General features: G+C 44.0%; 1 protein-coding gene across 1 annotated transcript; it reads right to left on the minus strand.

The window, feature by feature from the left end:
* Positions 1-494: 494 nt before the first annotated feature.
* On the minus strand, positions 495-23,674 carry LOC123663028 (transmembrane protein 131). Its single transcript, XM_045597769.1, has 24 exons — positions 23,453-23,674; positions 22,787-22,830; positions 14,817-15,047; positions 11,463-11,576; positions 10,882-10,992; positions 10,494-10,687; positions 10,334-10,444; positions 10,174-10,284; positions 10,014-10,124; positions 9,198-9,327; positions 8,519-8,858; positions 8,298-8,439; positions 8,094-8,214; positions 7,795-7,968; positions 7,354-7,725; positions 7,171-7,274; positions 6,912-7,033; positions 5,520-5,665; positions 4,362-4,552; positions 3,655-3,888; positions 3,469-3,577; positions 3,140-3,392; positions 1,731-3,042; positions 495-1,238 (listed from the first exon to the last, which is right to left on the minus strand). The coding sequence occupies exons 1-24, from the start codon at positions 23,544-23,546 to the stop codon at positions 788-790; spliced, it is 5,322 nt and encodes a 1,773-aa protein (XP_045453725.1). The 5' UTR covers positions 23,547-23,674; the 3' UTR covers positions 495-787.
* Between the last annotated feature and the right edge of the window lie 358 nt (positions 23,675-24,032).

Raw genomic sequence — 24,032 nt, forward strand, 5'->3', positions numbered from 1 at the left:
GAAAAAAGTGGTCTCTGTCTACACCTACGGGAAAAAGGCGTGATTATATGTATGTATGAATGTAAAATAATTAGTAATTAAATGCACCGATTGATTCATTCATTCATGTTATGCAGGGCATCACTTTTACCATAACTGTTTTTTGAAAAGAATAACTGCGGAGATTTATTGCAATTTTACTTTTGAAAAATCGATGTTCTGAATCAATAGTAGCTTTAAATTAACCATAGTTAATTTAGACACAAATGATTATAATTCGTAGTCACGATTCAAAAATGTTTTTGAAGTTTATTTGACTAAAGGAAATTTTGATTTTGAACCAGTATTTTAAATTGTTCACAAGAAATTTTTTTTGCACACATGGGATTAAATAATACTTTGTTTCTACTGGTGGACCCGGGGTCTCTAGAAAATTCAGCTATCTCTGAGTTTTTGTTATTCAAAATATCTATTTTGATTGCATCATAATCTATACAGGAAAATAAAAATACAGGTTAGTTTTCTGATTGTTCATTATTACGTAACATCAGATCTTGTACAACAAAGGTAGGTCGTATACGGCAGCTCCGAGCGAGAATTATCTTGAGTGTTGACGTTTATTTCCTACATCCAGTAGCGCGGGCGGTGTGGGACTCTGACTAGCGCACCGCCGCACGCTGCGCTGCGCGCCGCATACGGCCGATCGGGGTCCGGTCCACTGCAATCTCGGTCTTACGAACCGATTCACAACGTCGTCAAAGGGCTACGGAGCTCGGGTCGAGCGGGCGCGCGGGTCGAGGGGGTGCGGTCAGTTGCGGTCGTCGCGCTCGGGCGCGGCGGGGCGCCAGTCGTGCGGCACGGGCGCCCAGATGGACGCCAGCGAGCGGAAGGGGTCATAGGAGCGCTGCGCGGGCGGCGAGGGCGGCGAGGGCGGCGCGAAGCCCGGCGGCGGCCGCAGCGGGCCCGCGCCCCACGCGCCCCAGCCGCCGCCCCACACGGCGCCCAGCCCCGCGCCGTAGCCCGCGCCCACCACGCCCACGCCGCCCACGCCGAGGCTGTGCGGTTCTTCTGAAACCAAGTGTACGTTTTCAACCGACATCGAAAGAAGTAATCGCATATAAGCATAATGAGAGTTAATCTTTAAATTTCTAAGAGCGTCGCGAGAGCACAGCGAGAGTGTCAGTCTATTAAATGCATATCGACGACGAACGTAAGTGCTCGAATGAGACTTAGAGACGAGGACAATTACAATTTTTGTACTTGAATGATTAAAATAAATACATTATCTGAAAAAAAAAGAGACTGGTTTTTTATATCATTAAAAAAAACAAGATTAAAAGAAACTATCCATCTCACTCGACGTTGAGCTATCCGACGAAGTAATCACATTAGTCTGTTCAACGAGAAGAGATACCAAACCTAAACAAACCAAATGCGAGGTCATTCAACTTTGTAACCTTTTTTTACGTACACAAATTTTTAAAATGTAAAATATATTTATATTTTGATAATTACTTAATTTAATTAATTAAATACAATTATTTGTATAAGATTTGATACTTCTTAAATAATATTTATCAAAATATAAAAATCACCCTGACTGCTTCAGGACTCAGAATAAAATAAATAATACAAAATCAAAGGGCCGGCCGTCCGTGATCCGAATGTTTTCAAAGCTAGTTAAAATATCGTTCAACCTTGCAGAGAGACGTGCAGCAGATAGCAAACAGTCAAGATAGAAAGAGATAAACTATATTTTGTTTGTCCCGTCGTCTTTGTTTACGTTTGGTATCTCTTCTCGTTGAACAGACTTTAGATAGGTTATTTTTCTAGAATCAGTCGGCAGAGCGGCGAACTCACCGAGATAGTCCCGAGCGGGCGGCGCGAAGGCCGGGCGCTCCGCGGTGACGGGCGGGCGCCAGGCGAACTCGGCGTCCGGCCGCGGCGCTTCCGTCGTGCCGTTGAAGTAGAAGAGCGAGTTGTCGGGCGCGCGCTCGGGCTCGCGGCGCCGCACGTCGGAGCCGATGGGCGCCAGCGGGGCGCCGCGCGCCGCCACCACCGAGCTCCACGAGGCGCCCAGGCGCACGCCGGCGCGCGCCTCGGCCGCGTCGCCGGGCGCCGGCGCGGGCGAGCGCGGCGGCGGGCTGGGCGGCGCGCGCTCGCCGCGGCGCCGGGCCGGCCGCTCCTTGCGCGCGGCCGGGCGCGCCGCCGCGCCGCGCCGCGAGCCCGCGTCCGCCGGCCGCGGCCGCTCGGGCCGCCGCGGGCCGTCGCCGGCGTCGCGGCGCGGCCTCGCGGCCCGCGGGACGGCTTCGGCGGGCGGCGTCCTCGCGAGCGGCCGGACGGGGATCGGTTTCTTGGCGGGCGCGACGTCGGAGCCCTCCGTAGGCGAGTCGTCCCTCGGATCGGGCTCGACGTCGCCGCCGTAAGGTTCGTCCGCGTCGTCGCGATCGTCGGTCGGCGTCGAGGCGTCGGAGCCGCTCGAGCCGACGTCCTCGTCGACCGGCGACGGTTCAACTTCCGGTTCGCCGTCGACCTCGATCGCCGGCGTCTGCGGTTCCGTCTCGAAGGTCACCTCCAGTGGAGCGGCGGTCGTGCTGTCGTCGGTCACCGCGGATGGAACTTCGTCGAGTTCGAGATCGGCGTCCTCGCTCGATCGAGACGATTCGTCTTCTCGACGGAGCACTTCGGTCCGCCAGCGCTCGAAGGCGCGGCGCTCGGCGCGCGGATCGAGCGGTGGCAGAGGCCGGCGGGCCGAACGGCGGCGTCGAGAGGGCGCGCGAGAGGCGAGCGGTGCGGGGGGGGACGGCGTGTCGGCCGGGTCGCGCAGGTCGCGCAGGTCGAGCGGCGCGCGCGGCTCGGATGAGCAACGGGCCGCGCGCGCGCGCCGCAGCAAGCGCTCCGCGTCCATCGCGGCGACAAACAACACGGCCGCCAAGGCTCCGAACGCGAGCAGCGTTCCAATCGCGCGCAGCATATTCTCCCACGGGGGTCGAGGTGTGATAGCCGCGCACTGGGAGAGGACCTTAGCCGGCACCGTCGCCATGAGCAGGTACTCCGCGGGACCTGCGGCGAGAATGATCATATGATCGCGTGAGATCGACTCTATATATAAAGAGTCGATCTCACGCGAGTCTCGGCGACATTGCGTCTCGATACTTACCCAAATCTGTCTGAAGTTGCAGTGAAGCGGTGACCCTGGCGAGCGTGTAGTCCGGCGAGAACGCGAGGTGCAGCGGCGCGGAGGCGTTGGGCGGCAGCGCGAGCGGCGCACACGGCGACACTCGGAAGCCGCGCGCCGCGCAGCCGTCGCGCGCCACCGCCCAGCGCGACAGCGACACGCCCACGCGGCCCGCGTTGCGCGCCACCACGCGCCGCGACACGGCCCCCGCGCCGTTCCACGCGCACTCCTTCACCTGCGAGCGCGTACGGATGAGACGAGTCCAGAGACGCAGATGGCTCGGCGGGCCGCGAGCGGTGCGCGAGACGTACCTCGAACACGAACGGGGACGAGGAGTCGGGCGGGCGGCCGGCGATGTCGAAGCTCGGGTACTCGCCGCGCCCGTACAGCTGTACGCTCTCCAGGACGGTCAAGTTATTTCTGAAACGATCGAGGGGTTCCGTCAGTAAACGTTTAAATCGACGAACGCGGACGATCGACGGGCGACGGAGCCCGACCTCAAGTACAGGTGGGCGGTGAAGACGCCCGTGTCGCGCGGCGCGAAGGTGACGGACACCTCGAGCTCGGCGCCCGGCTCCAGCAGCAGCGCCGGCAGCGCGTGCGCGCCCGCCTCGTCCGTCTCGTTCCACAGGCGCGCCGCGCCGCGCGTCACGCGCCAGCCCGACAGCCGGAACGCGTCGGGCGACCACTCGCATTTCTCGGTGGCGCAAAAGTCGTCATCGCCGCCCGCCCTGCGAACAATAGACGAACGTATAGGCTCGCGCGGGTCGAGCAACGCGGGCTGACAGCGGTAGGGTGCGGTACCGGGGGCGGTCCGCGCGTCCCTTTCCTTCCCGCAAGTCGCGGGGGGAGGGGGGCGCGCGGGCTGCCCTCGCGGCAGTTGCGGTGCGGGGGAGGGGGAGGCGTCGCAGCGCGGGGGCGCTCCGACCGGGGGGGGGGTCTCCACTCGCGACGATGTGGGAGCGCTCTCGGTGCCCGGGAGCGCTCTACAATCGGAGGCGGCCTGCCCTAGCAGGCCCACCATCCGGGGCGTCATGGCGAATGCTTATACTTCCCGTGGCGCCCCATTAGGACGACGAGGGCACCGCTGGTTTTTAGTGAGTAGTCGCCGAGAGTCTCAGACTCCCGTCGCCTTCGGGTGACGGGGGTGCGTAAATGCATTTTCCAGCGTAAAAAATAATAATAATAATGGCGCGGTACGCACGGCGCGGGCAGCGCGGCGGGCGCGGCGGGCGCCAGCAGCGCGTGCAGCAGCAGCGGCGCGCGCGCCACGTTGCGCAGCGCCAGGCGCAGGCCGGCGGCGCGCCGCACGGCCGCCAGCGCCTCGCCCGCGCGCCGCGCCGCCAGCCGCGGCCACTGCAGCGCCGCCGCGCCGCGCGCCGCCAGCTGCTGCACCTGCTGGCCAAACACACTGTATTTGACGAGTTCTCGAGCTCGGTAATTCTTATTATGGTCATTAAAATTAAAACGGTGATAATAAATTGAAGAAAGGAATATTTCGAACTGATCCACGATATCTAATTTAAAATTATGCACTCCGTAAATATAGTACAATTTTATTCTAGACTCATTTTCCATTTTTAACCGACTTCCAAAAAAGGAGGAGGTTCTCAATTCGACTGTATTTTTTTTTTTTTTTTTTTTTTTTTTTATGTATGTTACATCAGAACTTTTGACCGGGTAGACCGATTTCGACAAATTTTGTTTTAATCGAAAGGTGGTGTGTGCCAATTGGTCCCATTTAAATTTATTTGAGATCTAAAAACTACTTTTTGAGCTATATCTAATAATGCGTTTTTACTTGACGCTTTTTTCGTCGACCTACGTTGTATTATACCGCATAACTTTCTACTGGATGTACCGATTTTGATAATTCTTTTTTTGTTGGAAAGGGGATATCCCTAGTTTGGTACCGTGATAAGGAAACTAGGATCTGATGATGGGATCCCAGAGAAATCGAGGGAAACTCTCGAAAATCCGTAATAACTTTTTACTGGGTGTACCGATTTTGATGATTTTTAATTTAATCGAAAGCTGATGTTTATCATATGGTCACATATAAATTTTATCGAGATCTGATAACTACTTTTTGAGTAATCTTTGATAACGCGTAGTTGCTTGATTATTTTTTCGTCGATCTACGTTGTATTACTTGTCAATGTAATTGAAGTCGGTTTTTTTTCGTTTGCGAGCAAACACAATTATTTAGAAGCAATATTACAGTAAACGGCATCGATTAAATCCTTTATGTAATCTAGGCCACAACGTTAGCCACAGATTTTTTGTAAATTCAGCGAAAGATCCCCGAAACGTAGAGCGCATAGACGATCCCGCCAATACGGTGGAGGTAACGTCCCCGCACCTCGGTGGTGTGCAGGTGCAGCGTGAAGTTGGAGTCGAGCGGCGCCTGCTGCTGGAACAGCGCGAACCGCGCCAGCAGCAGCGCCACGTCGTCGCGCAGCGCCGCCTCGTCGTACGCCTGGCCGCGGCGCAGCCACGCCGCGCCCTCTGCGGACGAGCGTGCGATCGTTAGCGCTGATGGTACAGTGCGCACCCGAGGACGTATTTACCCTAGGGCCACAAGGGCCACTTGGGGCGGCGCAAACCGAGCATAGATATTAGGAATGTCAAAAAAAAATTGATTTTTACTAGAATTGATTTCAATAATAAAGTCTCACCTGTATAAAGTAGCATCCCTAAAAAAAAAGTCCGCCTAAATGTATTCAGATATTTTCCCTTTACTTAATTATTTTATAGAATGAATCAGTAAAAAAATCAATAATTTTTATTAATCGACATATATTTGCTAATAAAATTTATCTTACGAGCCCGACTGGGGTACCTCGACGTTACAAGAGATCACAGCTAAATAATAATACGAGTACTTTCAAGCAGTTGTGTTCTTAACATTTTTGAATATCATATCAAAAATTGACCGCTCCAGCGGGATTCGAACCCGCGTCTCCGACTGACCGTGTCGGCGCTCTAGCCAATTAAGCTATGGCACGATGTACCCGCTAGAGCGAAACTTTTGATATGATGATTTTTACTTTCGGTTTAAACGAACCGTGGCGCCGTCTATAGTGAGTTCTTTACAGAGACCCGTAACTATTCAAAGTTTCATATTACAATGAAAATCTTTGACAGGAGACGACACCATACTATTATTAATATGTACGATTTTATTTTTGTGTTACCCACACATTAGGAATTCTAAACATTTTTGAAAATCATATCAAAAATTGAGTTGTGTTTTTATTGGTGAGCAAAGTGACCAGAGCTCCTGGGGTAACTGGGGATAGGGTCGGCAACGCGCTTGCGATGCTTCTGGTGTTGCAGACGTCGATTACTTATTAACCATTTTTTTAGCAGTTTCACATTCCTAATAGATACGCTGCTTTTGCCTCGTGCCCTTAATGAATGGGGTGGTAAACTGCAGGCCCGGGGTGCGGAACGTTACTATACTATTTTAACTGAGGTAGGGCACAGCAGGAATTTCCTGCTCAAAATATGGAGCAGCCCGACTGAAGTAGTACCTCGACCTTACAGAAGACCATAACTAAATAATACTGTTTTCAAGCAGTATTGTGTTCCTGTTGGTGAGTAAGGTGACCAGAGCTCCTGGTGGGATTGGGGATTGGGTCGGCAACGCGCTTGCGATGCTTCTGGTGTTGCAGGCGTCTATAAGCTACGGTAATCGCTTACCATCAGTCGTACGCTTGTTTGCCGACCTAGTGGCATAAAAAAAAAATACCGTCGGAGGTCAGCTGCAGGCCGGTGTAGCAGCGCGGTGCACAGCGGAGCTCGGGCGCGAACGTGACGCGCGCCACGCGCTGGCGGCCCGGCCCGATGTCACCCAGCCCCTCGCCCTCCCACCTGCGACCGACAAGCGATCCACCGATAAATTCAAAATCACTTCTTCAGTTTACAAACTAAAATTGTTTGTTAAAAGTGAAGCTACCGCGGGCACACGGACCGCGCGTCGCTCTGGCGTATGATGCACGTATACTCACTGGAAGGTGAGCGCGGGGTCGGCGGCGAGCGGCCGCAGCGACGTGACGCGCATGCGCACCGCCATGGAGCTCTCCACCTCCAGGTCGGCGCTCGAGCCCGCGTACTGCGACACCACGCACCACATTACTACACGCTCGGCACGAACACAACTACGTGGATGCTCGGCGAGCCGCTGTACTCACGGGCGCGGCGGGCGGCAGCGCCAGCGGCAGCGCGCGCGCGTGGCCGGCGCGCACGCGCAGCGCCAGCGCGGCCGCGGAGCTGGCCAGCGTCGTGTTGACGTACACCAGGCCGCGCAGCGCGCCCTCGCGCGCCGGCGCCACCACCGTGAGCCAGGCCGCGGCGCTGCCGCCGGGCTCCACGCACTTGGTGTCGGGCGGCTGCAGCGCCAGGCCGGCGGCGGCGCCCGGCAGCGCGGCGCCCAGCGCGCGCACGCACAGCGGCACGGGCGCCGGGTTGCGCACGCGCGCGCCCACGCGCCGCGTCCACGACGCGCCCAGCGTGCCCAGCTCCAGCGCCGCGCCCGCCGCCTCCGCGCCCGCCCACTCCCACTCCTGCGCACACGCGGTGACGGTCAGTAGCGTTCCGACTTCCGTCGGCCGAGCGGCGAAAAGTGTACTCACGAAGAGGAGCTTTCCGCTGTACATTCGTATGGGGACCGTGTATTCGGAGAGGTTCGTGAACACTGTGAGTTCGGAACTGAGCGAAAAAGCGTCAGGCGGAGCCGCGCGGAGACGCAAGTGTAAAAGCGATGCCAACGCGCCCGCTCTCAGCGTCACCGGCGTGTGGTCCACCACCTGAGACGAAAGGGCTGACTGTATAAGTACTATCGATGGATCGATTAATATTACATTTTTCGTCAGTTTGAGGTCCTTTTAATAAATTAGAGTATGTTTTATGAATAATAATCATATTGCATTACATGAAAGTGCTCTGCGACGTCCGCCGGAAGACGTAGACCGTCTATACGGAGAGCGTGTTTAAATTCGTTACGTGCGCGCACCTCGCGCTCCCGCATCGCGTCCTCCGCGGCCGTCACGATGCTGCGAACACGAAGGATTCGCGTGTCAGGTTATTTTGTTTACAGTTCTGTATTAAGAATCGTAGAGTGGAGGGCGCCACGCACTCGAGGCGCTCGGGCGCCAGGCGCAGCGCGCCGGGCAGCAGGCGCACGCTGAAGGGCACGGCGGCGCGGCCCAGCCGCACGCAGCCGCCGCACCACGCCTCCTGCGCCTCGCCCGCCGGCATCTGCGCCCACAGCTCGGCGTCTGGGGAGCGAGGGATATTACAGACGTCATCGAGTTACAAATTGTCGACGGAATGATACGCTGCGCTGCCGACACTCACAGTTCAGCGTGAGGTGCGCGACGGGCGTGAATTCCTGGCGCGGCGCGAGCTGCGAGCGTAGGAGAGTGAGGTGCGCGCCGGTGGCCGTGCCCCCTGCGACACAGCGAGAGTTAGAGCGGGGCGGGGCGAGGTCGGGGCGGGGCGCGGGCGGACACTTACCGTTGTGGTGGCGCGGCTCGGGCGGCGGCGCCGGCGCGTCGCAGGGAGCGGCGGGCGGCGCGGCGCGCCAGCAGCCCGCCCCGCGCACGCCGCCCTCCACTGATACCTCCGCGTCCGCGCTGTTGGCCACCGCCAGCTCCACCTGCGACACGGAGGTGTTACGGTTTCGGACGAGGCGAAGCTGTATATGATTTATAAGCAAGGATATTCAATGCTCGGTGAAAGAGTTGGGATTGCTTTATACATTTCAGGGGGAGGGGGGGGGGACAAACGAAGGCTTTCGAATAAAAAATTGTTTAAAAAATTTTTTTTTAAGTACGTCATACTTATTATGCATATAGCCTTTTCGTCATAATTAAAGTCAATAAAAAAATATTTTTATAGACTTATTTACAATCAGTACCTACCGAGTTTTTAGCGCTCCCGGAGCAATGTAAAAGTGAGCGTTGGCACGAAATGCGAGTGACCAATCAACGTGTGCCAATATTACCTCGCCCCGCGCCCCGTGCCCGGCACGTACCGTGTGCGGCGGGTCGCCGGCGCCGCGCGCGCGCAGGCGCACGTGCAGCGGGCGCGCGTGCTCGCCCGGCGCCACGCTCCGCGCCTCCACCGCCACCACCAGCCCGCCGCCCGGGATGTCCGCCTTTATCCTGCACCCACCTCACCGATTACTAACTCTTGACCGATTAGTTTTTTTGTTAAATTTGGCCATAGCAGGAAATATCCTGCTCAAAATCTAGAGCAGCCCAACTGAGGAAGTACCTCGACCTTACAGAAGTCTACAGCCAAATAATACTACCCTCGAGCAGTGTTGTGTTCCAGTGGTGAGTGAGATGACCAGAGCTCAGAGATGAGATCATCAGATGATGATGAGATTCAGAGGTCGGCATTGCGATTGCGATGCTTCTGGTGTTGCCGGCGCTTATAAACGACGACTACTATTACTTATTATCAGGTGGACCGTATGCTTCTTACAGACCTACTCGTCTAAAAAAAGCCATTAAGCTCATAAGAGAGCCATAATATCGTCCTGATGGGAAAATCGATAAGAGAATTATTCTTACTGCACTGTGCCAATGATCAGTCGAGCTTCGATGTACTTTTGTGTTTATAATATATTATTTTGTATTTATATATTATACCCAACTATAGCTGAAGACTAACTTTCCAAATTTCATTTGCGGCGACGATTGGTGTTCGATCTCAATTCTGGATTCTCTCAAGTGAGCCGTCGTCGAAAAATCGAAACGGATTCTTAACCGGAAAAGATCCGGCCGGGTTTTCTCAGTTCCGTGTATAGTTAGGTAGTAGGTCTCGAGAGTGGTGCTGCGCTCACCGGACGTAGGCGGTGAGCGCGCGCGGCGGCGCGAGCGGCGGCAGCGCGTGCGGCGCCAGGCGCAGCGCCACGAGCGCGCGCTCGGAGCGCGGCGGCACGGCCCACGCGTCGCTCGCCGTGTATAGTTAGTGGGAGGTCTCGAGAGTGGTGCTGCGCTCACCGGACGTAGGCGGTGAGCGCGCGCGGCGGCGCGAGCGGCGGCAGCGCGTGCGGCGCCAGGCGCAGCGCCACGAGCGCGCGCTCGGAGCGCGGCGGCACGGCCCACGCGTCGCTCGCCGTGTATAGTTAGTGGGAGGTCTCGAGAGTGGTGCTGCGCTCACCGGACGTAGGCGGTGAGCGCGCGCGGCGGCGCGAGCGGCGGCAGCGCGTGCGGCGCCAGGCGCAGCGCCACGAGCGCGCGCTCGGAGCGCGGCGGCACGGCCCACGCGTCGCTCGCCGTGTATAGTTAGTGGGAGGTCTCGAGAGTGGTGCTGCGCTCACCGGACGTAGGCGGTGAGCGCGCGCGGCGGCGCGAGCGGCGGCAGCGCGTGCGGCGCCAGGCGCAGCGCCACGAGCGCGCGCTCGGAGCGCGGCGGCACGGCCCACGCGTCGCGCGGCGCGCGCTCGCCGCCGCCCGGCAGGCGCAGGCGCAGCCACGCGCCCGACGCGTACACCTCGCGCACCTGCACCGATGCCTCGGTTTAGTCCCGCGCCGCCGGACTACTTGGCCGCTTCATCAAAATATCAGACTGTCGATTTATTCGTTTTCGGAACATTTTATTTTGCGATTGACTTTTTTTAGGCTCTTCTCTCTTGTGAAAATCGATAATTTTTTACGTCCCTAGTACGCGTACCCTTTTGCCGTAGGACGACTGACCTGCACCGTGACGTCCGTGGGGTTGCGCAGGCGCAGCTCCGGCTCCACGCTCGCGTTCAGCGGCACGCGCACGCCCACCAGCGGCCACAGCCCGAACGGGCTCGCCTCGCCCACGGCGGACACCTGCGAACCGATACATCCTAACTTTAAGTATTTTTTTCGATATTACATTGTACGCTTACGGCTTGATTCACAAAGATTATGCGATTTTAGTTGCTCCATTTTCTCCCGTTAAAATGCAGCCCATGACACTTGATGCAAACGTTGCTACGGTAAACGCTATTACAAGTATTTTTAACCGACTTCAAAAAGAGGAGGAGGTTACTCAATTCGACCATATATGTATATGTGTGTGTGTTTTATTTTTAAGCAAGCTTAGATTACTAATTAATTAAGAATATAATTGCAAAAATATTACTGCAAGTTGAGCGTAAACATGATTATTAAAAAATAGTATAAAGGTCTAATTTCATCGACTCTAATTTCAAGACAAAATGCCAATGACTGCTATCATGATATATAGCATTGCTAATGAATGGACAGGAAGTATAGTGGATACATGATCGATTATAACATATGATAGGACCACGTACGGGATACTTATGTACTCCGAGAGAGGTGTGTATGTAGAGGTGCGCGGACACGGGCCCCTCGCGCCGCCCGAGGTACACCACGCTGAAGGTCGTGTTGCCTTGCGGGGGCAGCGTCTGAGAACACACGGCCCATGAGCTCGGCGAGCGAGGCTGACGATCGCAGCAAGCGAGTACAGACAGACAACGCTACAAACGAGGCGCCGGCGGAGAGTTCCCGCGGGGCGCGCGGCCGGCGGGCGGCACAGACGCAGGAAAAGTTCGAGCTTGACTATCTCCGCACCAAGTCAAAATGCGAACTTTTCCCGCGCCCGCGCCGCCCCGTCTTCCACTCGTCGGCTTATTATCGCTTGCCGTCGGACTCCGACGCCTTTAACACTACCTATAATATTGCATTGTATTAGGATAATGCGGGGAAATTTTAATCATACTTTATCTCTTAAATCATTGTCTATTAGAAGATCTCGACCTACTTGTGCCATACTATTGCAATAAATTATAATTATAATTTAACAATTATATCCGTGACAATTTATGCTTAAACAAAAAAAAAATATTATGACCAAAAATCACATGTTACTGTCATATTTATATGTAAAGATTTAATGAAAACTAACGGCACTTGAAATGATTTAAATTCCCCCATACTGTACTAATATACCATAAACATTATCTACATTAAAATAACAACGTGAAACCATTTCACGGCTAGTCAAGTTCAAATTGATAAAGACACTTATAAATAATCTTGTAGGTATTTGCTGTTAAAATATTGCTGTGATAAGACAAGCACGCCTTCCTATCGACGCACCGCGCTCGAGCTATCACTTACTGTGTACACAGGGAACACGATAGCATTGTTTAAATATTATAAACATTGCATAATGATGGCTTGTAACATAAACAAGACATCTACTGGTGGTCATGTGATATGACTATATGATACTTTATATTCACGACAGTTGTTGAATATTTTAATTATAAACAACAAACTATAAATGAGCTATATTTATCGTATCATTGCTAAAACGTAAGCAACAACTAATTCTGAAAGCATTCGTCTGAGGTATTGTTTCTTCTCAAAAGAATACTTCTGACTAAATTCTCAAAAGAATACTGAGACTTTCTGAAAAAATACAACTTACAAAACATTGAATCAATTAAACAAATAATTGAAGAGAGAGTATTCAAATGAAACCGGTTTTAAGTAATTGTCATCCTAAAAATAAGCCCGTACAAAACGTCGCCAGTAAAAACGTTTACGACGGTCCAAATGCTGTCCAAACAAGAAGGGTAAGTTCTATAGCTTAATTTGACTAGAGCACCGACACGGTCAATCGGAGATGCGGGTTCGATCCCCGCTGAAACGGTCGATTTTTGATATGATATTAAAAAATGTTAAGAAGGGTATAAAGGGTAAATGTAAATAATTTAAGATGAATAAAACTACTTCCAAGTAGCAAGTCACCTTTTTCAGTGGTCATACCTGTTATATTTCATGATAATAATGAAGCTTCGCACGAAACATACTTCAACGGTCTCTATACCGGTTTTATTTTTCGCCATTATTATGGTGACCCAGTTACCGCACCGCGGGAGCCGGCGGCGGGTTCGCGACTTGGGAAAAAAAAAAGCGAACCTCGATCCTCGTTTTGCAATTACGCAAGCGGTTAACTGGAATCTGAGTGGACAGACATTAAACCGATCGCAAACCAGTTCTGTGACAATATTATTTTTATTAGCGCCGAGCAATAATTGAAAGTAAACATAACTTTGTGTCGCTGTTCGGTCGCCCACTTGTTTTCGGTAATTTGATTAACGAACTAAACTGTAAATGTAAATACGAGCGAGAGTATACTTAACGTTATTGATACATTACAAGAGAGACAATACACTTGTAATGTTGTAAAACCTTTAACTTACATTTGAATAAAGATATCATAGGACTTAGAACAAGCGATGAGAACTGGTAATTACGTAAACATCAAAAAAATACGTATGTATAATTCAAATTTAATTTTCATCTAAAGAGATTATCAAGTATCAACAAAATAAAATTTACTGTTAAAGAGTTTAATATTATTGTTATCGTTGACTCTTTGGTAAATAATACTACGTATTGATATAACGCTGGGTTTAGGAAATCGCAGGTCACAGTTTATGCCTATCATGTATTAGTTTACTAAGAAGTGCGGCGGGTCGCGGTCAACGTCGCGCTGTAAACAGTAGCGACCACTTCCCGCGATAACGACCTACGACCACACGCCCGACCTGATACATAACGACCGTAATTATTTTAAATATAATTATAATTTGCACCTACAATTGATCAACAAAATCTTAGTATATAAAATTATTTGTGAATTCGTTAAGTACTAAAACAAAAAAAAAGAATTATATACTCTTACATATGACGCTCGCTTTCAATATTTGTATTCTAATTGAAGACGGAAACATCGATCTACATAATAATAAACATATACCGTGAGTGTTAATTTTCTGAAGAGCAATGACTTTGAAGGTCGAGTTAGATTAGAATAGAAGTAAAACCGGTTTAAAAGAACAAGAAAAAACTAAAGCATAAAAATTTACTACAATAATCGAAGCTAAAAATGTAACTTTGAAGACATTTTAAAAGCAGTACAACTATACACAGGCATACATTGTTCAAGAAAATAATGGTCTCCCTAAAGCAAGAAACGAGTAGTCGTATAGTAACAAGTTAATATACGACTTATGTTACTCCGTCATCAACACCATGCCCCTGGATAGCCAAACGACCAGTTCGGTATATTCCTATTAGTACACTAGTTACTTCCAACAGTGCCTGCTTCGTGGCGGTTGGTTCGAGGATGTTCAGCTAAACGTGACGACAGAGGCCGGGTGTTCAGGCCACACTATATACATACACCACATGTACGTAATATACAGTTCAATCGTAAAATGCCATTACAATTATCATGATGCACTTACCTAATCTATTATGATATGATATCTGGAAAAAAAGATTGTTTTCTCCATTTTAAAAACTCGATCATTCGGCGACATTACGATATGTTTATGACTTTTTTGGGGTCATAGGGTTGAGTTGTGCAGAGGCGAATCCGGTGGTGCGGACACGCGCCCCGGATGCCGTTACAAATAAATAACATTTAATATTATATTACATTTGTGACAACTTGATTTTTGTTAGTTGGTATTTTTTGCATTAAGATAATTTTATAAAGGCGATGTATATTCGAAGCGTGCCCTAGGATATTTTGGGTCGGATTAGTTTTTTTTTTTTTTCATACACAGTAATTTTTTTATACACGCACAGTCAGTCAGGTGTAGTGTGTGCGAAGAGCGGACGTTCACCTTGGATTCGAAGAAGGAGGCGTGGAAGTCGGGCGTGGTGCCGGCGACGGAGGCGAGGTGCAGCGTGGTGTTGGCGGTGTTGGTGAGCGTGACGGTGCGCGCGTGCGGCGCCGCCAGCGCGGCGCGCCCGAAGCGCAGCGCGCGCGGCTCCAGCGACACGCCCTCCACCACGTCGCCCTCGCCCTCGCCCTCCAGCGCGAGACCGTCCGCCCCGGACTCCTTGCCCCATTCCTATTGACATTACCATTCTAGGTCAGAGGCGTATTTTAGGGTTCAGCTCCCCGAGCCATATTTATTTCCCTGTCAATTAAGGAAATAGGTAAAAGCAGCATATGTATTAGGGATGTGTTAACAAATAATCGTTTTTTTGCATTCCAATTTATCCGTTTTTTTTTTTTACGCCGCTCTTTCACACTTCTATAAAATAATCGAGCAAAGGGAAATATCTGGAATATATTTAGATTGACCTTTATTTTTTTAGTTATCCGTTACTGTAAAATCAATTACTCTTTTATATCCCTAGTACCCGTCGCCCCTCATACTTCTTTTAGAATGCCCCCTGGACTATGGCCTTTTTGGCCCTAGGGTAAAACCCTCTAGTTACACTTATATTTGGTATAGATGTTCCTGTACATTACTTTCAGTTACTTCTTGTACATCCTATTTTAATATAATGCACTAAGCACTAGAGTAAAAAAACATTTACACCACATAACATTATTAAAACAGTTAATTTTAAAACTAATTTAAAACACAATATATATATATATATATATATTATAAAGGTTGTAATGGGAGATGGAAATCAAACCATGTCGAATGCTTTAGTAAGACTACTTTATTAATATGTTACTCACGTAATTTATACTTACATTTAGGATATGTGTATATACGCTAATATAATATAATACGCTATAATGAGCTAATACACTACACCTCCCATCGGGAGCAAAAAAAAAAATTAACAGTACAATTTTTTTTTTGTAAAAACTAATCTAACATACAAGTATGCTGGATATAAAATATGTTAAAAATATGCTAACATAACATTAAACAATATCATTTTCAAATAAAAATTGAATAAATGTCATATTTACTATAATTATAATAGGTTACAATAATATATGCTTAATCTATTTTACGTCAAAATAGTTTTCATTTTTTTTTTCTTTATACTTTATTAAAGTTACATTTTAATCATTTATTATTATCAAACAATAATACAAAAATAATGTCAAGTCAATATTAATTATATAATGCAATAATATTTAAGTGAGTCACAATTATACTTAAAGTTATACAAACATATATCGAGTCTTGTTTCTTTGTTATTCATAATAAGGCTTAGTTCGATTCTTATGAATGATGTCTAATTTTCCGTTTATTTCAACCTCTACATTTGGTGATAAATCTCTAATTACATTGTAGGGTCCAGAGTATAGAGTTTTTAATTTATTACCAGTCTCATTTTTAATAAGGATTTTGTCATTCGGTTTATATGTGAAAGTATTTGTATAAGTATCATATTTCTTTTTCCTACTAAGCTTACTGTTAATTAAATTGTTACGTGCCTCCGTTTGCGATACTTGTAACCTGTATTTAAGTTCGAGGGGATAATTATCATGATTATATAAGGGTTCAATAGTTTTTGTAAGATTACTTGGCAAGCTGCATTTTTTCCCAAAAACTAGTTCATACGGCGTAAACTGGGTAGAGGTGTGGACAGTTGTATTATATGCAAAACACCAGAACGGCAACCAATAACTCCATGTTTCTGGTCTTTGTTCTGTATTGATTCTTAAAAATGAATTTAGACTTTTGTGACTATTTTCTAGTGCGCCAATACTTTGGTGATGATATGCTGTGGAATTCAATTTAGAAATATTTAAAAGTTTACATACCTCTTTAAAAGTATCCGCCATGAATTCTGTACCTCTGTCTGTTGCTATCTCTTTCGGTATACCGTACCTAAGAATAAAATCTGTAACAAAGGCTCGGGCGACCTCGAGTGATGATTTTGTCGTGAGAGGCATTGCGCATACATATTTTGACAACTCGCATTGTAATGTGAGAATATACATGTAATTATTGCTATCTCTATCAAGTGGTCCTACTAAATCTAAAAATACTTTTTCGAATGCAGTATTTGCAGTAGAAGTAATTGACATTGGCTCTTTCAGCGAAATTGTATATTTTTGCTTTTGACATTTAAAACATTTACTAACAAAATTCGTTACATCTTTTTCAATCCCAGGCCAAAAGTAATATTTTTTAATATTATTTATCATTCTTCTGATGCCCGCGTGGCCACTTGTGGGCAACAGATGAAAATCGTTTAATATTACTTTCCTATCGTCAATATTTTCAATACGCTCAACATCTTTTAAAATACATAAACGAGGGCCCTCCCAGTTTTTATAGTTTTTAATTTCGCTCACTAGCTTTTCTACAAATATATAGTTATTTTTATTTTTTATTATGTATATTTCGTCGATCGACATTTTTTTACAAAACTTACTCAGCTCTCTCGCAAATTCGGCTCGCGAAATTTGTGATTGAGAAGCTGGATTTATAAATAAATTAAAGTGAGCGCTATCGTACGAAAAAATACTATTTTCATAATTTATTTTATTCTTATTCCTTAGTATATTCAAGTTATGTTTATCTATAAAGCGTAATTCTACCGAATTTTTGGGTTTTTTATGAATATCGACGACACGTGGTTGATCAGGCCAAGTGTTGCCGTTATTCGTAGTATCAATTTGGGAATTTGAATTCAGTGCTTTCATATCACTCATTCTTCGTCTTTGAGCACGCGTCATCACAAATATACTTTCATTCATCTCTTTCAATTCTTTCGAAGTCACAGTCACACGAGATAATGCATCTGCAGCTGCATTCTCTTTGCCTGTCACATATTCAATAACATAGTCATACTCTTCAAGCACGAGTCTAAATTTAAGTAATCTACTGGATGGATCTTTCATATTAAATAGATAAATTAAAGGTTTGTGATCTGTAATAATTTTGAAACTTCGGCCGTACAAATAAGGTCTAAAATGCTTAACAGCCCAAACCACCGCTAATAACTCCTTTTCAATGGTTGGATAATTTTTTTCGGCTTTATTTAGGGTTCTACTGGCAAATGCAACAGGGCGATTATCTGAATTCGATAAAATAGCTCCAATTGCATAGCCTGAGGCATCTGTTTGGATTATAAATTGATTTTTCTCGGAAAAATCGGGATATTGTAATATTGGAGGCGATATTATATGATATTTTAAAGTTTCAAACGATTTTTGACAATCTTTGTCCCAATTAAATTTAATATTTTTACGACACAACGCGTTTAAAGGATATGCAATTTCTGCAAATTTTGGTATGAATTTTCGATAAAAATTTGCCAAAGCTACAAACCTCCTAGTCTCATCAACATTATGTGGAACCGGGTAATTTTTAATAACACTAATCTTTTCAGGATCGGGTAGGACACCTTCACTAGAAACAACGTGCCCTAAATAAAGTAGTTGCTTTTTAAGAAAATCGCATTTAGACGGGTTTAATTTTAAATTAAAGTTCCGAATCCTTTCAAAGACTTCAATTAAATTTTTATTATGATCTTCTAAATTTCTTCCCATAATTATTAAATCGTCAAGATAACAAAGGCATTTATCATATGTGAGTCCCGCCATTGCCATAGTCATCATGCGTGAAAAGGAACTAGGGCTAGTTTTGAGCCCCATAGGAAGTCTAGTCATTTGATATTGACCAGAAGAGAATGCGGTATATTTCCTACTATTTTCTTCTAACTCAATATTGTAAAATCCTTGATTTAAGTCCAAATGTGAAAAATAAATGCAACCCGAGAGTGAATCTAAAATTTCGTTAATATTTGGGAGTGGAAATCTGTCATCTACGATACAATTATTGAGTTTTCGATAATCTATTACTAAACGCCATTTTTTATCTCCGTCAGAACGTTTGGGTACTAAAAGAACAGGGCTACTCCATTCACTATTACATGGCTCTATAATACCTTCTTTTAATAAATTATCTATTTGTTTTTTAACTTCTAACTTTTGTGAATGGGGAAGTCGATAAGGCTTGGAATACACTGGTACTGTATTAGGTTTTAAAATAATAGAATGCTTATATAATTTCGTTGTGTTTAATTTATCACCTTGAATATAAAAAATATCATTGTATTTAGCACATAAGGATAAAATGCTACTTTTCTCCTCTTTGTTTAAGTGATCTAGTTGTAAGATTGACAATAACTCTTTAACTCGTTCAGAATTATTAGGTGGTTTTTCAAAAGAGCAAATATGAAAATCACTAGCTAAGAAAATAATGGGTTTAAAATCATTAATTTTCAATTGTAAATCTTGTTCAGTTGTATTTAAAATACGTATAGGTATTTGTCCGTCTGTCGGTTTAACTAAGGTACTAGCGATAAAAATTCCACTTTGAATTTCAGATGGACTAACTACACATTCTTCAATCATATTAGTGTGAATAAAATGTATAGATTCAGATCGCGCTGGTATATTTAACAAATTATTTCCCATGTTTATAGGTAAATTTATCTTAATACCTTGATTCCACAATGTTAATGAACAAGCATTAAAGTTCAAGATCGCGTAATATTTATTAAAGAAATCATGTCCAAGTATGCCACTAGCCTTACATGGCAATGAATCAAATACATAAAATTGATGATTTATAATTTGATCCTCAATCAAAAGATCTAGATAAACATATCCGATAGCGTTGATTTTACCTCCCAGACCGCTGACTACAAGATTCTCTTTATGGATTGGAATGTTCTGTGCAATGATATGTTTATACTTAACAGCTGAAATTGAGGCGCCAGTGTCAAGTAATAAGTTATAAGAATAATTGTTTGATGAATTAATATTTACATAACAAGTACTATTAGATGATAATATAATATTTTTAGTCACGAAAAAAATTATTAGGGTTGTCAGTATTAGAATTTTTATCATTCGAATTTGTCAAAATATGCATGGTTTGCTGTCTGCTCGACCCTTGATTCTTTTTATTGTAATTATTATAATATAACTTACTTTTATTATTATGTGGCCTTGAAGTTCCTCGAAAATTGCCGCGTCTCCAGCCTCGTTCCGCGCTTCGACCTCTAAAAGATGGATTTTGAGAATGATGCTGAAAGTACGTGCCGTGACCACGGTGACCTCTGAATTGTCCAGTGTTGAAATTCCTATGACCTCTGTAATTATAATATTGATTAAAATTTTGATGACGCATAGTCAAAACGTCTCCGGAGTGAACTGATGAGCAGTCTTCGTCTAGGGCCGCTTGCACCGCGTCGTTCAAGGACGAGTAATTTCTAGCTGTAACAATAGTTCCGAGACGACGGTTTCTTAGTCCGTCAGCAAATATTTTAATAGCTTGTTTTTCATTTCTCGGTTTTAAAACTTTAAAGTCAGATTCGTTACCCTCCGACTGAGATATCGTCAAGTCTACAAACATATTTGTTATTTGCCTACCATATTCTTCAATTGACAAATTATTTTGTTCAAACCGATTTAACTTAGCTTGGATAGCGGGTGCGGACTTTTTAGGTAATAAATTACATTTTATTGCCCGAATTAGACTTTCAATATTATCATAACTAGTTTCTAATTTTAATTTTGCATTTTGTGAGAGTCGATTTTTTAGTACGAAATGAATTAATTTTTTCTTTGAGTCCTCGTCGAGTTCTAACATGTAATATTCTATGCTGTCAATAAGTTGTTTGATACTGACCTCATCATCAGATGCAATCGGTAATAAATTCATAGCAATTTTAAGATCAAACTTAGCCATATTTTTGTTTATTTTTTCAGAAGACAAGCTACTACATAAATCTATGATAGATTCATACAATTCAAAAAAACATATACTTATTTTCTCTATTCTTAAACATTCATCGACCTTAAATTTATCAGATAACTTATTTAATAATTCCAAATTTAAATTAAATCTATGAACCAAATTATCGGCCTCTTTAATTTTTCTAATAACAATTTCACCTTTTCTTCTACTTGGGCCTATTTTAATTAGATACGTCTTAATATCTTTTAACTGTGTATACAATTGATTAAGATCAGATTCCGTCATATCATATTAAATATTTGACTTAAACGTAAGTCTTAATAACACTAACAATAAAATATAGTAATAATAATCATAAAATCTAAATATTGCCGCATAATAAAAATAATGTAAACATAATTAATTCTATATACTTATGTTATATAATGTCCATAGAAATGCGCGCATAACACTCTTCATTTACAAACCCTGGGTACTGGTATTATTTGGTGTTATTGGGATCATTGCCTCGAATGCTGCACTCGTACATCTCACCAGGAGCTCTGCTTCTGGTCAGGGAACGTCGGATAATATCTCGTGAAATCTGCGCTCGAATCCAGGATTGGTGGCAATTCTTGTATTGCTTGTATAAAAAATAGCAAATTCCCAGAAATAAAATTGTACATATCACTATCAGCACGATGCTTATTGTCGATAAATGATATTTTAAGATCTCGTTGTTCGCGGAAATCACACCTCCAGCAGAATTTTGAGTGATGAACACATCTTCTTTTTCAACCTTGGACTGGCACATTCTCAGAAGAAAATATTAAAAAAAATTTAACTCAATAATTGCTCACAACTAAAGTCCAATGTTCAATAATATAAAGTTTCATTTTCACACACGCGACACACAGCATAGACGGATCCTGGCAGGGTCGCCATATAAAGGTTGTAATGGGAGATGGAAATCAAACCATGTCGAATGCTTTAGTAAGACTACTTTATTAATATGTTACTCACGTAATTTATACTTACATTTAGGATATGTGTATATACGCTAATATAATATAATACGCTATAATGAGCTAATACACTACAATATATATAAAGAGTATTGATATTGACTAGTAGAACAGACAATAATTTCATTTAAACCTTGGTTTTAAGTTGTCAGACTTCATACAATAGAATTCATAGTGGGAGAGTGAACGAAATATATCATTTTTTATTTATTTATTAAACACAAAGCAATATTTTACATAACAATTTCATAAGGGTAAAAACATAAACTCAAAGAAGTTAGGCAATGCACCATTTTTTGGTTTCTATACTTAATAAAATATTGAAAGACCACATACATTCCAAATTATTATGTAAAATTTGGTTTATTGTTACTTACTTTACCAAAAAAAAGAAGTAAATAAAAATTAAAAATTACTATTCTTACTAAAAAATGTTTTAAATCAATATTGTAAAAATAAGTCATTTCATCACATACCTGCTTTTACCCCAAAACACAAATAATATTTCTTAAAATTATTGAATATATTTTTAAAAGCTACTGAAAAAAAAATATAATTTTAAAACCACCAACCTAAAATCTAATGATAATTAGCTGTAATAAGTTTCTGTCAAAATTGGATAGCAAAATTATTGTTTTATTACGTACCTATAGATGCATGAGGCATATTATCAGTGTCGAAGTAATTAAAAGCAAGCAGAAGGAAAAGTGACAAAAATGGAATACATGTATAGACCTTTAAAAGTTAATAGTAGCTTTGTGATTATCAAATAACATCAATACATGATGAAATATGTCAGCACACGATTGTCTAATTTATAAGGTTGATTTACCTTCTTAGTCACCTTTGTTGCCTCCTTTACATGTAAATTACTTAACAAGTGGCAGTTTTCAATTTTCTTTTCTTTTTGTTATTGTGACATGTTTAGTAGAATCATTAAAATTCAGTTTTTTAGAATTGTATTTTTTATTAATTAGCAATATACAACATCTAATTTAGTTTTGAATAACAACATTGTAGGCTTATTCCAGTAAGATATAATAGTAGGGTAACGGTGATATAAAATAACAATATTGTATTTTAAGGTGAACATAAATAAAACTATTTTACCTGAAATGTGATTCCTTCAACTAGGGAGTCATGTATAGTAACACCTGCAAGAAAATATAAATATTTAAATATTACCAAAATTTCATTTTCTTTATAACATTTTAAAACAGCATAATGCAATTTTATTAAATATTTAAACATACTAATTACAATTTTTGGTTAAATCATTTTAATGTTTACCCACATATTGGTAAAATTATTGATTGTCAAAAACTTCTAGTGCTTAATTAACTGAAATAATTAAATAAATGGTTTTGACATAGCATCTTGTCGGAAAGTAAGTATGACATAACACTATAACAATATGTGATTCAATCGTTAAAATTGCGCTGTGGATCCAGAGCCACAGCGGCGGTCGCGAGCGCGCACTGCTGCACGCAGCACGGCGCTGCATACGCCGCCCGCCCCAGCGGTGCAACTTTACCGCCAACGCATACTTTTATTTCGCATTTAGTTCGACCTAAAATATCCTCTATACACAAGAAAAACGACAAATAAGTCTGAGCCGATCAAAAATAACACCGCACTGTTCTCTTCGGCTACAGTAACATGTCATACTATAGTTTTTCCCACAATTATGGCCCAAATACATAATATTATAATGATTTAACACTAAAATTCTAATAAAGATAGGAATTATTTTATTGATATAAAAATCGATTTTACCATGGCTCTCTCCCTGGGCTGTCAATTTCGTCTTTAGTGATATATCCAGCAAAGTCAATACTAATGTATAACACCACAATATATTTCGACACATTTTATTTAATTTTATAGCACCTCACTGTTCATTACATTTCAAAAAATATTTATATTTTATTTTTTATTTTTTTTATAAAAATCACCGTTCCAATTTTCATTCACGAGATGTGCGTTCACGAGACAAGTCGAACCAAAGAGTAATATAAGCATTGAGTCGAACATTCAATTCAATAAGCATTTAAGCAACACACAGATAAAAAATATATTTTCTACGCACAAAAGTACGACGTATTTTTAAAGAGCGTTGTAGTGATTTGATAATTTATACTCTATTTTTGCATAATTTTATTAATAAATAAACATTTTAATCCTACATTTTGTTTGAGGTTCTAAAAGTGTGGCAAAAAAATAAAAGAAAGAAATGGCAAATGATAATAGTTAATATTATTGACTAAAGACGTTAATAAATTACCTTTTACACAAAAACACATTATACACATTACACGTTTAATTTTTCTTTCATTTTCATTAACATTTTTTCTTC

This window comes from Melitaea cinxia, chromosome 19, assembly GCF_905220565.1.
Source record: "Melitaea cinxia chromosome 19, ilMelCinx1.1, whole genome shotgun sequence".
NCBI lineage: Eukaryota > Metazoa > Arthropoda > Insecta > Lepidoptera > Nymphalidae > Melitaea > Melitaea cinxia.

What these genes read in the sequence shown, in the direction of transcription:
- LOC123663028 (XM_045597769.1), bottom strand. Translation starts at nt 23,546, where the DNA reads ATGTGTCGAAATATATTGTGGTGTTATACATTAGTATTGACTTTGCTG. An exon ending in AGCCCAGGGAGAGAGCCATG is followed by an intron (nt 22,831 to 23,452) that starts GTAAAATCGATT and finishes ATTTTCTTGCAG; the next exon opens with GTGTTACTATACATGACTCC. An exon ending in GCGCTCACCGCCTACGTCCG is followed by an intron (nt 10,445 to 10,493) that starts GTGAGCGCAGCA and finishes ATACACGGCGAG; the next exon opens with CGACGCGTGGGCCGTGCCGC.